The sequence below is a fragment of the Hypanus sabinus genome, chromosome 3, assembly GCF_030144855.1.
Source record: "Hypanus sabinus isolate sHypSab1 chromosome 3, sHypSab1.hap1, whole genome shotgun sequence".
NCBI classification, from domain to species: domain Eukaryota; kingdom Metazoa; phylum Chordata; class Chondrichthyes; order Myliobatiformes; family Dasyatidae; genus Hypanus; species Hypanus sabinus.
Window position 1 is genome coordinate 183,588,601 of NC_082708.1, and position 14,616 is coordinate 183,603,216.

At 44.8% G+C, this 14,616-nt stretch overlaps 1 protein-coding gene across 1 annotated transcript in view; it reads right to left on the reverse strand.

Annotated features, from left to right (window-relative positions):
* LOC132391945 (RING finger protein 145-like) overlaps positions 1–14,616 on the reverse strand; it is a 47,983-nt gene that overhangs the window by 17,310 nt on the left and 16,057 nt on the right. Inside the window, exons 4-6 of the mRNA XM_059965752.1 lie at positions 9,774–10,009; positions 8,418–8,596; positions 2,025–2,165 (exon numbers count right to left, since the gene is read on the reverse strand). Of these exons, the coding sequence (XP_059821735.1) occupies positions 2,025–2,165; positions 8,418–8,596; positions 9,774–10,009 (556 nt within the window). The remainder of the gene's footprint in view (positions 1–2,024; positions 2,166–8,417; positions 8,597–9,773; positions 10,010–14,616) is intronic.

Genomic DNA, 14,616 nt, shown 5'->3' on the forward strand with positions numbered 1-14,616 from the left:
TATCCTTGGATGTTCTCACAATTACCCTCTTTCAGCCATGTCTCAGTGATGTCCACAATGTCATTCCTGTTGATCTCTAACTGCGCTACAAGATCATCTACCTTATTCCACATGCTGTGTGCATTCAAGCATAACATCTTCAGTCTTGTATGTCACCCTTTTCGATTTTGTTCCACATTCAGTGGTTGGTAAGTTGATGGAGAAGATCCTGAGAGACAGGATTTATGAACATTTGGAGAGGCACAATATGATTAGGAATTGTCAACATAGCTTTATCAAAGGCAGGTCATGCCTTATGAGCCTGATTGAATTTTTTGAGCATGTGACTAAACACATTGACGAAGGTAGAGCTGTAGATATAGGGCATATGGATTTTAGCAAGGCATTTGATAAGGTACCCCATGCAAGGCTTATTGTGAAAGTAAAGAGGCATGGGATCCAAGGGGACTTTGCTTTGTGGATCCAGAACTGGCTTTCCCACAGAAGGCAAAGACTGGTGGTAGACCAGTCATATTCTGCATGCAGGTGACCAGTGGTGTGCCTCAGGGATCTATTCCCAGGACCCCTACTCTGATTTTTATAAATGACCTAGATGAGATAAATTTGCTGATGACACAAAGGTTGGGGATGTTGTGGATAGTGTGGAGGGCTGTCAAAGGTTACAATGGGACATTGATAGGATGCAAAGCTGGGCTGAGAAGTGACAGATGGAGTTCAACCCAGATAAGTGTGAGGTGGTTCATTTTGGTAGGTCAAATATGATGGCAGAATATAGCATTAATGGTAAGACTCTTGGCAATGTGAAGGATCAGAGGGATATTGGGGTCTGAGTCCACAGGACACTCAAAGCTGTTACATATTGACTCTGTGGTTAATTAGGCATACAAGGCCTTCATCAATCGTGGGATTGAGTTTAAGAGCCGAGAGGTAATGTTGCAGCTATATAGGACCCTGGTCAGACCACACTTTGAAGATTGTGCTCAATTCTGGTCGTCTTACTACAGGAAGGATGTGGAAGCCATAGAAAGGATATAGAGGAGATTTACAAGGATGTTGCCTGGATTGGGGAGCATGCCTTATGAGAACAGGTTGAATAAACTCAGCCTTTTCTCCTTGAAATGAAGGAGGATGAGAGGTGTATAAGATGATGAGATGCATTGATCGTGTGGATAGTCAGAAGCTTTCCCCAGGACTGAAATGGCTAGCACAAGAGATCATAGTTTTAAGGTACTTGGAAGTAGGTACAGAGGAGATGTCTGGGGTAAATTTAAAAAAAAAACGCAGAGAGTGGTGAATGCATGGAATGGGCTGCCAGCAGCAGCGGAGACGATAGGGTCTTTTAAGAAACTCCTGGATGGCTACATGGAGCTTAGAAAAAGAGGGTTATGGGTAAAACCTAGGTAGTTCTAAGGTAGGGAGATGCTCGGCACAGCTTTGTGGGCCGAAGGGCCTATATTGTGCTATAGGTTCTCTATGTAATACTCCAACTCATCTCACTGACTACAATTTTGCCCCATCATTTGTCTGTCCTTCCTGACAGTCTCACTACACACTGCCTCTGCTTGTAAAGCAACAGCCCTATCACTCTGGTTCCTGTACCAAATTCATTTAAAACTCCCCCCATGTTTAGAGCAAATCTGCTTGCAAGGATATTGGTTCCCTTCAGGGTCAGGTGTAGCCCATCCTTTTAGTACAGGTCATACCTTCTCCAGATGCAACGCCAATCTGAGACCCACCCTGGAGCCTAGGAGACAACATACTATCCTGTTGTCTCTACTGCAACCACAGAATTGCGGGACTACTCCTCTAAATATGGAATCCATTCAAGATTCCATAGATCCTACAGAGGTACATTTATGAATCTGATAACACTGGGATGGAAGCTATCCTTGAGCCTGGTGGTTCATGCTTTCAGCCTTTTTCATCTTTAGCCTGATTTCTGGACCTGTTCACTGCTGTTTGTGGGATCGTGCTGTGCACAGAATGGCTGCCAAAGGGGCGGAGAGCCCAACCTCCCTCCTTACCTGTGCATGAGGTTGCCATTACGAAAGCCTGAGTAGCCTTGGAGGTAAATCTTGCAGAGAGCCAGCAGGCCGAGTGACAAGCGGGAGACAGCAAACGTAAGGCCAATTATGGAGTACGGTGTCACACAGCAACTGGCCACACTGTCAGAGGGCAAAGGGGAAAGAATCAAGTTTGCCATCTGACCGTACATGTATACAACCAAACAAAACAAGGTTCTTCCAGAATATGACAAAACAAATCACACACAGCACACAAACCAAAATTACACTACCTATAAGTTAATAAAACATAATTCAAAGTGCACGCAGGTTGCAGCACTGGTAAAGAGTAAACAGCTCTCTGGCCTAGTAGCAAGACCCCCATCGTGGCAGTGTTCATTACAACACACACAAAATGCTGGAGGAACTCCGCACTATCTATGATAATGAATAAGCATTCGATGTTTCAGCCATGGCCCTTCTTCAGGACTGGAAAGGAAGGAGGAAGACGTCAGAATAAAAGTGTGGGGAGAGGAAGGAGGACAGCTGAAGGGGTGAAGGGTAGGAAAATTAAAAGGGCTGGACAGGAAGGAATCTGATAGGAGAGGAGAGTGGACTATGGGAGAAAGGAGGAGGGGCACCCAGGGGAGGTGATAGGCAGGTGAAAAGAGTTAATAGGTAAGTGTGGGGAATAGAAGAAGGGGTGGGTTTTTTTTTTAAAACCAGAAGGAGAAATCAATATTCATGCCATCAGGTTGGAGGCCACCCAAACAGAATACAAGGTGTTGCTCCTCCACACTGAGGGTGATCTCATTGTGGCGTACAAGAAGGGCGTGGATCGACATATTTGAACAGGAATGGGAATTGGAATTAAAATGTTTGGCCACCAGGAATTTCCACTTTTAGCAGATAGAGCGGAGGTGCTCAACAAAGCAGTCTCCCGATTTACAACTGGTCTCACCCAATGTAGAGGAGGCTGCATCGTGAGCACTGGACACAATAGAAGACCTCAGCGGATTCACAAGTGAAGTACTGCCTCACTTGGAAGGACTGTTTGGGGCCCTGAATGAAGCTGAGGGAGAACGTGAATGGGAGGTGGATGCTTGCAGGGTCGTGCTGAAAGGGAGATGAGTGGGGACGGATGAATGAACTAGGGAATCTCGAAGGGAGCTAACCCTGTGGAAAGCAGAGGGGTGGGGAAAGCAAAAGGTAGGTTTGGTAGTTTCCCTTTGGAGATAGCAGAGCCGAGGAGGATGATGTGTTGGATGCTGAGGCTCGTGGGGTGGTAGTTTCACTTGTCCTTACCTATCACTGCTAAGGCACTGGGAAGATGGGGTGAGTGCAGATGTTCAGGAAAATGGAGAAGCGAGTGAGGGCAGCATCAATGGTGGAGGAAGGGAAACCCTGTTCTTTGAAGAAGGACGACATCGTAGAAAGGATTGCCACATCCTGGGAACAGATGTAGCTGAGAAGGAACTGAGAAAAGAGAATAGCATTTTTACAGGAGTGAGGGTGGGAAGAGCTATAGTCAAGATAACCGCGGGAATTAGTAGGTTTATAAAACATATATGTCGATAGTATGCCTCCAGAGATGGAGATGGGAATCAAGAAAGGAAGGGAAGGTGTCAGAAATGGACCAAGTGAGTTTAAGGGTAGGATGGAAGTTAGAGGAAAAGTTGATGAAATTGACAAGCTCAGCAGGAGTGCATGAAGCAGCACCAATACAGTCATCAACAGTGCAGGAAGAGTTGGGGAGTATTACCAGGGAAGGCTTGGAACATGGAGGTAGGCAGACCTGGGGCCCACGTGGGTGCCCACGGCTACCCCTTGAATCTGGAGTTAGTGGGATGAGCCAAAGGAAAAATTGTTGAGGATGAGTACCAGTTATACCAGGCAGAGAAGGGTGTGGAGGAGTGGAGCTAGCTGGTTCTTTAATTAAGAAAGGGTATTTGTTAGTCTCACTGCCCAAGGGAATTTAGCTGTTACCCATTCTAGCAAAGCAAAACCCTCCAGTCCAGAAAGGTCTCAACCAGAAACATCAACAGTCCATTTCGTATCACAAATGCTGCTGAGGTTTTATGAGGCTTTGCTTAGGCAGCATTTGTAACAGTGGGGGGAATTTTGGTCCCCATATCCAACAAGAGTTGGAAAGGAGAGTCCAGAGGAGGTTCACAAGAATGACCCTGGGATTGAAAGGGTTAACACACGAGTAGCACAAACGCAAAGCACAGGTTCATTTCCTGCTGCTGTCTGTAAGCAGCTTGTTTATTCCCCCTATGACTGCTTGGGTTTCCTCTGGTGCTCCGGTTACATCCCACATTCCAAAAACATAGGTTAGTAGGTTAACTGATCGCATGGGTGTAATTGGGTAGCACAGGCTCACTGGGTCAGAAAGGCATGCTAACATGTTGTACCTCTAAATCAGCAGGTCAGGCAGCATCTATGGAGGGAAATGGACTGTCCTCATGTAGAATCTCTCCCGAAAAGTTGACTGTTCATTTCCCTTCACAGATGGTGTCTGGCCTGCTGAGTTCTTCCAGTGTTATGTTGGTGTTGCTCACGATTTCCAGTATCTACAGAATTGATTATGGCTACATATGAGGAGTGTTTGATGGCACTAGGGCTGTACTCGATGGAAATTTTTATGGAAAAGGGGTTTCTTCTTTTTTCTTTGTTACTGTGTATGTAATCAAAATGGCTTCTTTGTTTTGTTAAAAGCAGGAATGCTTCTTTGTTGCGAGAGAGTGCTGGAAGCTTGTTTGGGTTAAAATTTACTGATAACGAGAATTGTATTCCTTTGTAAACCAATTGGGATTAATGTTGTTCTTTCTTCTGAGTCTGTAAGCTATTGTTGGCGGGCTTTTGGGGAGATCGGCGCGAGGGGTTGAGAGAGAGGACGCGATGCTGTAAGCTGGGCGAGGAACGGACCCCAAGCGGGGGTCCAAGGCCAGGAGGTACTCCGAGGAGAGGAGATGAAACTAGATGTGCTTGGTTGACCACTTCGGATGGTCCTAAGCTGCAAGTCGAGGAGTTCGGAGGGGATCGAATGGTGGCCAGAAGACTTCAGTAATTGAGCTCCAACGGTTGTGCACGAAGTGGTTTGGACTTTGATAAGTTTGGCGCCTTTTCTTTTTTTTTCCTTCTTATATACTGTATCGTTATTAATCACTTAGTTATAGTAACCTTTATAAATTGTACTCATTTAATCGCTTCTGGTGTACTGTCTGTTTTTGGGCGAGGTGGGGACATCACACAGCATCCCCACCAGCTGATTACCCAGTTTGGCGGGGCCGGAGGCTGCTCCCCCTAGACGAGAACGAGCTGAGCGAGCCTGAGGTGACCCAGGGGGTTACATTTTTAAAAAATGAGAATTTCACTGAAACCTACCTGCTAGAGTGGATGTGGACAGGAAACCTCCGTTAGTAGGAGAGACTAAGATCAGGGGGCACAGCCCCTTAATAAAAGGATATCCCTCTAAAACTAGTAATAAAAAATAATAATTTTGTGTCTAAGAAAGTTCTCAATCATCCAGGTCATTGTATATCAAGGCAAATGAACTTGCTGCACACAAAACGCTGGAGGGACTCAGCAGGCCAGGCAGCACCCATGGAAAACAAGTACAGCGGATGTTTCAGGCTGAGGCCCTTCAGAACTGGAGAAAAAGAGATGAGCAGTAGAGTTAAAGGTAGGGGGAGGGGAGAGAGAAAAACACAGGGTGATAGGTGAAACCAGGAGGGGTTGGGGAAGGGGTGAAGAGCTGGGAAGTTGACTGGTGAAAGACACTGGCTGGAGAAGGGGGAATCTAACAGGAGAGGACAGAAGTCCCTGGAAGAAAGAAAGTGGGAGGAGCACCAGCAATGGACAGGCCAGATGGGGAATGGTGAATGGGTGGGGCCTTAGCAAAAGTTCAAGAAATCGATATTCATATCACTAGGTTAAAGGCTACCTAAGTGGAATACAAGGTGTTGTTCCACCAACCTGAGTGTGGCATCGCGACAGTAGAGGAGGACATGGATACACATTTTGGAATGGGAATGGGAAGTGGAACTAAAATGGGTGGCCACTAGGAGATCCTGCTTGTTTTGGCAGATGCGTGGCGAAGCAGTCTCCCAATCTACGTCAGGTCTCTCTGATAGTCAAGAGGCCACACCGGGAGCACCGGACACAGTACAAAACAGATTCACAGGTGAAGTGTCGCCTTCACCTGGACATAGTGTTTGGGGTCCTGAATGGTAAAGTAGGAGGTGTAGGGTCAAGTGTAGCACTTGCTCTGCTTGCAAGGATAAGTGCCAGGAAGGAGATCAGTGGGGATGGACGAATGGACAATGGGGTTCGCGTAGGGAATGATCCCTGCGGAACACAAAGTTGAAGTGGGGGGCAGTAGGAAAGATGTGTTCAGTGAAAGGATCTCATTGGAAATAGCGGAAGTTGATGAGAATTACGTGCGGGACGCAGAGGCTGGTGGGTTGGTAGGTGAGGAAAAAAGGAACACTATCCCTGGTAGAGTGGAGGAAGGATGAGGACACAGATGTGCGCGAAATGGAAGAGATGCGGTTGAGGGCAGCATTGAATATGGAGGAAAGGAAGCCCCTTACTTTGAAGAAACTCTCCTTCTTTCTGGAATGAAAAGCCTCATCTTTAAGAGCAGGTGCAGTGGAGACAGAGGAACTGAGAGAAGGGGGTGGCATTGTCACAAGTAACAGGGTGGGAAGAGGTATAGTCCAGGTTGCTGAGAGAGTCCATGAGTTTATAAGACATCGGTAGATAAACTGTCTCCAGAGATAGACAGAGAGAGATCGAGAAAGGAGAGGGTGGTGTCAGAAATGGACCAGGTAAATTTGAGGGTCAAGTGGAAGTTGGAGGTGAAGTGGATGAAGTCTGCATTCTGCAGGGCTCATTCCCTACATGATTCCTTTGTTCATTCTTCCCTTCCTACTGATCTCCCTCCTGCCACTTGTCCTTACAAGTGGAACAAGTACTATACCTGCCCCTACACCATTTCCCTCACTACCATTCAGGGCCCCAAAAAGTCCTTCCAGGTGTGATGACACTTCACCTGTCAGTCTGTTGGGGTTTTATACTGTGTCCAGTTCTCTCTGTGTAGCCTCCTGTACATCGGTGAGAGCCAACATAGATTGGGAGACTGAATCTACATTCCTTGTAGTTTTAAGTATCGAGATCCACACTTTAGGAGTGTAGTTCAAAAAAGATGACCTACCAATTATCTTTTGAGGGCGATTGTTTAAATTTAAGAGACCAGCCAAAGAAGACCTGAGAGCTTGAGCAGGATTAAAAAATAAAAATGACTCTGTGATGTACTCCAGTCCCAGACCATCAAGAATGTTAAAAACGAGTAAGAGAACTTTAATCAATTCCAAAGGACACAGAAAGCCAATGCAGAGTAGTCAGGACAGGAGCGATATGTTCTCTCAACATGGCTTTGGTTATAAGTCTAGCAATGGTGTGCTGAATGAGTTGAAGTTTATTGATAGATTGTTTTGGAAAGCCAGCATAAAAGTGCATTACAGTAATCTAGTCTATTTGATATAAAGATGTCTAAGCTGAAATGAGGTGGAATTTCTTTAGCAGAGGGTAGTGATTCTGTGGGATATATTGCCACAGAGGGACGTGGAGGCCAAGTTATCATATGTACTTAAGGCAAAGATTGGTAGATACTTGATTGGTAGTAGATTGGGAAAAAAAATTGGCTAAGATTGAATAGCACATTCAATGTGGCAAATGGTCTAATTTGCTCCTATATCTTATGGTCTCATGACCCATTGAGTTCATCCAGCAGATTGTTTGTTGCTCCAGATTCCAGTATCTGCAGTCTTGTGTTGAACCATACAGCGTACTCTTAATCATCCAGATCAGAGACCTTCTGTATCCGTGCCATTTTCCTGCACTATTCCCCAGATTCCCTGAATATTCAGAAACCTAGCGAGTTCTGCACTGAATGCCTTAGATGAGATTCCGTAAAGGGTAGAGCATTCCAAACAGTCTCCAGTCAGCAAGTGACAAAATATCCACTTCTTTCTGGACTGCAGACACTGGGAGCTGAAGCAAAACACAATCTGCTGGAGGAGCTCAGTGGACTGTGCAACATCTGTGGGAATTTAGGAACTGGTGAAAGACTGTTAATCTGTCACATGCACAATGAAATGTGTTGTTTGCATCAACAAACACAGTCCAAGGATATGCTGGGGGTAGCCTGCAAGTGTCGCCACACTTCCAGCCTTTTAAAACACCTCTATCACATTTGCCTCGGCCACCATTTCAGGCAGTTTATTCCAGGCACCCACTGTGTTTAAAAAAACACATACATCTCCTTTGAACTTATGCCACTCCCTCTCACCTTTCAAGTTTGGTAGCCTCCAAGGGAAGGTAGACAGGGGAGAGGAGGGTCAACCATACCTGGTGAGGAAGACAAAGATGAGGCCCTCATTGGAAGCAGCTGTCTGGCTCTGCGAGCTGAGGTAGAAATAGATCTCGGCGGCAAACAGCATCAACCAGAAGACGGTGAAGAGGACAGGCACAGCAAACTGGTTCCACAGCATTATTCCAAGGCCCAGCATCCCATACAGCTCACTCCCCTGCGCAAAAACCGCAAGGAGTCAATGCTTGTTTTCACCATGAGGACCACACACACACCCAGCCCCATCCCCTCAGTTCCTTTCAACCACTGGTTCTCGAATGAACTGGTGAAACTTAGCCAAAGGCCCCATCCAACCCAGAAATTTTTAAAAAATTAGTTTTATTTGTCACATGTGCATCAAAACAGACAGTGAAATATATTGTTTGCATCAATGACCCACATAATCCCAGAATGTGCTGGAGGCAGCCACAAGTGTCACTATGCGCCCAGTGCTGACATAGCACGCCTATATTTTACCAATCCTTATCCATGTGTGTTTGGAATGTGAGAGTAAACCGGAGAACCCAGAAGAAACCAGTGTCACAGGGAGAATGCACAAAGCCCTTTCAGACAGTGATGGGATTTCAACCCCCATCACCTTAAAGTGTAACTAGCCGCAACACTACCAGATTGCCTCCCCCCGCCCGATACAAAAGCATGAAATCTTTTCACTGTACCTCTATAGACTTGACAATAATTAACCCATTCCAATTCCTAACGGTCAGTATATTCCACAGTGAACAAGGACACAGGCTGTAGACACGTGGGAACACAATCATCAACAGACACTCCCCTGTAAGTCACATTTCACCCTGAACTGAAAATATACTGTCACTCGGTTCTAAATCCTCACTTTACTCCACACATCAGAAAGAAATCATAAAAATCTACCGAATATTGAAAGGCCTAGATAGGGTGGACACCGAAAGGATGTTGCCTAAAGTTGCAGAGTCTAGGATTAGAGGACACATTCTTGGAATACAAGGATGTCAATGGAGACAAGGAAAAATTTCTTTAGCCAAAGATTGGTGAATCTGTGGAAATCATTGCCATAGATAGCTGTAGTGGCCAATTCATTGGGTATATTTAAACTGGAGGTGGGTCAGTTCTCAATTACTAGGGACAGTAAAGATTACACTGAGAAGGGAGGCGAATGAAGTTGAGAGTGATAATAAATCAGCCATGATAGAATGGTAGAGCAGACTGGACAGACTGAATGGCTTTATGGTCTAAGAAATGCAGCAGTTTAAGGACTCAGTTTACCACCACAAAATGCCAGCTCCCAAGACTTGGTTCTGTCATGCCTTGGGACACGCCCACAGTTAAAAGCTCGGTCACCCTCAGAAGTGACCTACCTGCACAATTTCGCGGTAAGCTGACTTGGCCAGGTAGAAGGGCACAAACATGTTGCATAGCAAGAAGTAAATGACCTCAAAGGTGGTGAGGGCCACAGTCAACTTGTTGAGGAGGAGAAGGACATTGAGGGGCATCATGCAAAGTCGGGCTAGCAGGGGAAGCAGATGAGCACTGAACAACCAGAACGGCTTGGACTTCATGAAGTAAGAACAGAATGAGAAGACCAAGAGTTGACCTGGGAAGGGAAAAAAAAAGTTTAAGGTCAGAAAATCCTGATCAAATTCATTAAATGCAAACAGTATTAAAACACATTTGTTTAATATCAAGACAGACACCTTGTGATTCCCTTCTCCATTCATCTGATCTTCCTCCTGGTACTTATCCCTGCAAGTAGAAGTGTTACATCTGCCCATTCACCTCCTCCCTCACCTCTATTCAGGGCCCCAAACAGTCTTTCCAGTAATACATCACCTGTGAGTCTGTCAGTGTGATCTACTGTATCTGGTGTTCCCAGAGTGGCCTCCTCTACATCGGTGAGACCCAATGTATATTTGGGGACCACTTTATCGAGCACCTTCGCTTCATTCGAAACTGGCAGGACTTCCCAGTGGCCAACCATTTTAATTCCAATCCCATTCCTATTCCAACGTACCAGTCCATGGGCACCCCTACAGCCAAGATGAGGTTGGAAGAGCAGCACCTCATATTCCATCTGGGTAGCCTCCAACCTGATGGCATGGACATCGGTTTCTGTAACCACTCACCCTGTTCCCCTTATCCCACTGGCCTCATCACTTTCCTCTGCCCTGTCCATTCCCACCATTCCTCCCTCCGGTTGCCCTGCCCACCTCCTTCCCTTTATTCCATGCTCCACTGCCCTTTCCTATCAGATTCCATCAGTCTCAGCCCTTTTAAAGATTAGCTATATTTGTCATACATGCATCAAAACAGTAAAATGTGTCATTTTCATGTCAACAACCACAGTCCAAAGGTGTGCTGGAGGCTAATCACGAGTGCTGCCATGCTTCCAGTGCCTACATAGCATGCTCACAACTGATTAACTACAACTTAACGTCCTTTTGGAAAATGTGGGAGGAAACTGGAGCGCCCAGAGGAAACCCATGCGGTCACAGCGAGAATGCACAAATTCCTTACAGAAAGCAGCAGAAATTGAAGCTCGGTGTTCTGACTGCCAGCACTATAAAGCATGATGCTAACCACTATATAATCTTGCTCCTTTTGTCACTTCCACCGAGAGTCATACTGCACAGAAACAGGCCCTTCAGCCCACCTGCTTCATGCAAACCAGGATTCCCATCTAAGCTCAAGCCATTTGTCCGTATCCCTCTAAACCTCTCAGATTCATGTACCTACCCTATCTATCACCTATTTCCTGCTAGCTTCTAACATCACATCATTCCCACATCAACTCCCTCACCCGGATCTACCTATCACCTGCCAGCTCGAGCCCCACCCCTCCCAACTTTTTAAATAGTCCATCCCTCTCTTTCTTTTCAGTCCTGATGAAGGGTCACAACCTGAAATGTTGACTGTTTATTCATTTCCATGGATGCTGCCTGACTTGCTGAGTTCCTCCAGCATTTTGTGTGTTACTCTGGATTTACAGCAGAATCTCTATCATTTATATATAATTAAATTTCTTCTTCCCTCTATTCCCCTCCAGCTTCCATTCCTATCAGGATCCTTCAGTTTGTTGTCAATTCCAATTCCAAATATCTCCCCCCAGTTTCTGACACTTATCCCACTCTCCCCCACTCTATCTGCCCAACATCCTCTCACCCAGATCCACCTATCACCAGCCAGCTCTTGCTCCAGCCCTTCTCTTCACTGTTTTATAACAGTTATCTCCTCTGTCAGTCCAGATGAAGGGGCTCAACCTGAAATATTAACTGACCATTTTCCTCCATAAATGCAGCCTGAGCCGCTGTGTTCCTCCAGTATTCTGTATGTGCTGCTGCAGATTCCAGCATCTGCAGTCATTCGTGTGTCTGACAAAGAACAATCTGCAAAACTTCCCTCCTCCCCGGAATAAAGAAGTGATTTGGTGTGCTCAAACTCACCTTAAGATAGTTCACATTTCAAATTAAGTTTAATATTAACATATGCAATTATCTCCATATACTACACCAAGATTAGTTTTCTTTATAGGAAAACAAATACAATTCAATTTATGAAAAACTATAAATAACAAAGACTAACAAACAACATACAGTTTCAAGAAAATTTTGTGAACACTTTGCAATTACCTGGTTTTCTGCATTAATTACTCATAAAATGTGGTCTGATCTTCATCTCAAGTCACAATAATAGACTAAAGCATTCTCCCTAAACTAATAACACATAAGTGTACTTCCTTTTGTCAATACTGAATACACCATTTAAACAATCAGTCTACGTTCAAAAAAATGTGAATCTCTGGGGTTTTTCACCCAGAGAGTGGTGGATATGTGGAATGCTCTGTCCCAGAAGGCAGTGGAGGCCAAGTCTCTGGATGCATTCAAGAGAGAGTTAGATACAGTTCTTATAGATAGTGGGGTCAAGGGATATGGAGAGAGGGCAGGAACGGGGTACTGATTGTGTATCATCAGCCATGATCACAGTGAATGGTGGTGCTGGCTAGAAGAGCTGAATAGCCTACTCCTACACCTGCTGTCTATTGTCATGGCTTCTACAAAAGGTATTTAGAGTCAGGTGTTCCAATCAATGAGATGAATTTGGAGGTGTGGGTTGTAGAGGTTCCATGCCCTATATAAAAAAAAAGACAGAGTCAGGTTGCTTACAGAGCTGCTTATATGCACCATGCCTCAATCAAAACAACTTTCAGAGGACCAAAGAAGAATAGTAGATATGCATGAAGCTGGAAAAGGCTACAAAAGCATTTCTAAATACCTGAGTGTTCATCAGTCCACAGTAAGAGAAAGTGTCTACAAACGGAGGATTTTCAGTACTATTGCTACTCTCCCTTGGGGTGGGTGTCCTACAAAGATCACACCAAGAGCACAATGTGCAATGCTGAAGGAGGTGGAAAAGAACCCAAGGGCAACAGCCTGCAGGAAGCTCCAGAACTTGCTAAAGTCTCTGTTCATGTGTCCACTCCAAGAAAAACACTAATCAAGATTCATGGAAGGACACCACAGAGAAAACTATTACTTTCCAAAACAAAAACATTTTTGCACATCTCGAACTTGCAAAAAAAACCTGGATGTTCCTCAATGCTTCTGGGACAATGTTCTGTGGACAGATGAGACAAAAGTTTAACTTTTTAAGCAGAAATTCACTCTATATTTGGAGGAAAAAGGGCATTGCACATGAACACCAAAACCTCATCCTAACTGTGAAGCCTGGTGGAAGGAGCATCATGGTTTGGGGCTGCTTTGCTGCCTCAGGGCCTGGACAGCTTGCAATTGGTGAGGGAACAATGAATTCAAATTGTATAAAGACATTTTACAGGAGAATGCCAGGGTAGCGGTCTGTCACCTGAAGTTTAATCAAAGTTGGATGATGCAACAAGACAATGATCTGAAACACAAGGGTAAATAAACAACAAGAATGGTTTAAAAAGAGAAAAAAAAGGTGCTTTGGAAAGCCAAGTCAAAGTCCAGCTCTTAACCCAATTGAGATGCTGTGGGATGACCTGAAGAGGGCTGTTCATGCAAGGTATCTCAGAATTATTGATGAACTAAAACAGTTTTGTATGGAGGAATGGTCTAAAATTCCTCCTCGCCGTTGTGCATGTCTGATCAGCAGCTAAAGGAAATGTTTGGTGGGTATTATTGCTGCAAGGGAGGTTCCACCAGTTATTAAATACATGGGTTCACATACTTTTTACAGCCTGGACTGTGAATGGTTAAACAACATTTTCTATAAAGACACGTAAAGTACAATTGTTCATGCATTATCACTTTAGGCAGATTGTGTGTTTATTATTGTGACTTAGATGAAGATCAGACCACATTTTATGAGCAATTATGAGTAATGAGTAATTACTGCAGAAAACCAGGTAATCGCAAAGGGTTCACAAGGTTTTACTTGCAAGTGTAGTGTACAAAGGTCAAGTCGTGCAAATAAAGTAAATAAATAAATGCTGAGAACACGAGTTGCAGAATCTTTGAAAGTGAGTCCACCAGTTATGGGATCAGTGTTGAAGTAAGTGAAGTTATCCACAGGAGCCTGGTGGTTGAAGGGTAATAACTGTTCCTGAATCTGGTGGTGTAACTTAGGAAGAAAAGCAGAGTTGTTCTCTGAGCAGCTGGTTCAGGGAGCAGAATTGAACTTCAAGTAATGAAGGCACACAGGGAGTGGTGACAACCAACTCATCTACACAGACAGTAGAAATGAAATCAGAGCTTTCTCAAGTCAAATGGGACACAGGATAAGATAGTCATTCACTGCTTAACAAGGAAAGAATGGGGAATGGCTTGGGAATAAGGCAGCACAACAGCACGGAGGTTAGCACAATGCTTTACAGTACAGGTGACCTAGGTTCAATTCCTGCTGCTGCTTGCAAGGAGTTTGTACATTTTTCCCATGACATGTGGGTTGCCTCCAGGTTCTCTCGTTTCCTCCATAAATCTGAGGATATACAGGTTAGGATTAGTAAACTGTGGGCACATTATGTTCGTGTCTGAAGCAGGGCAACACTTACGGGCTGTCCCCACACATCCTTTCAGATTACGCCAGTCGCTGATGCAACAATGCATTGTACTGTGTGTTTGTTTCAATGTACATGTGACAGGAAAGGGGACTGACTGAGGGTTCAACCAAAAGCACTAGAAACAACTGGACAACACCAACCAAGCAGAAATAGCAAACACTTGTTGG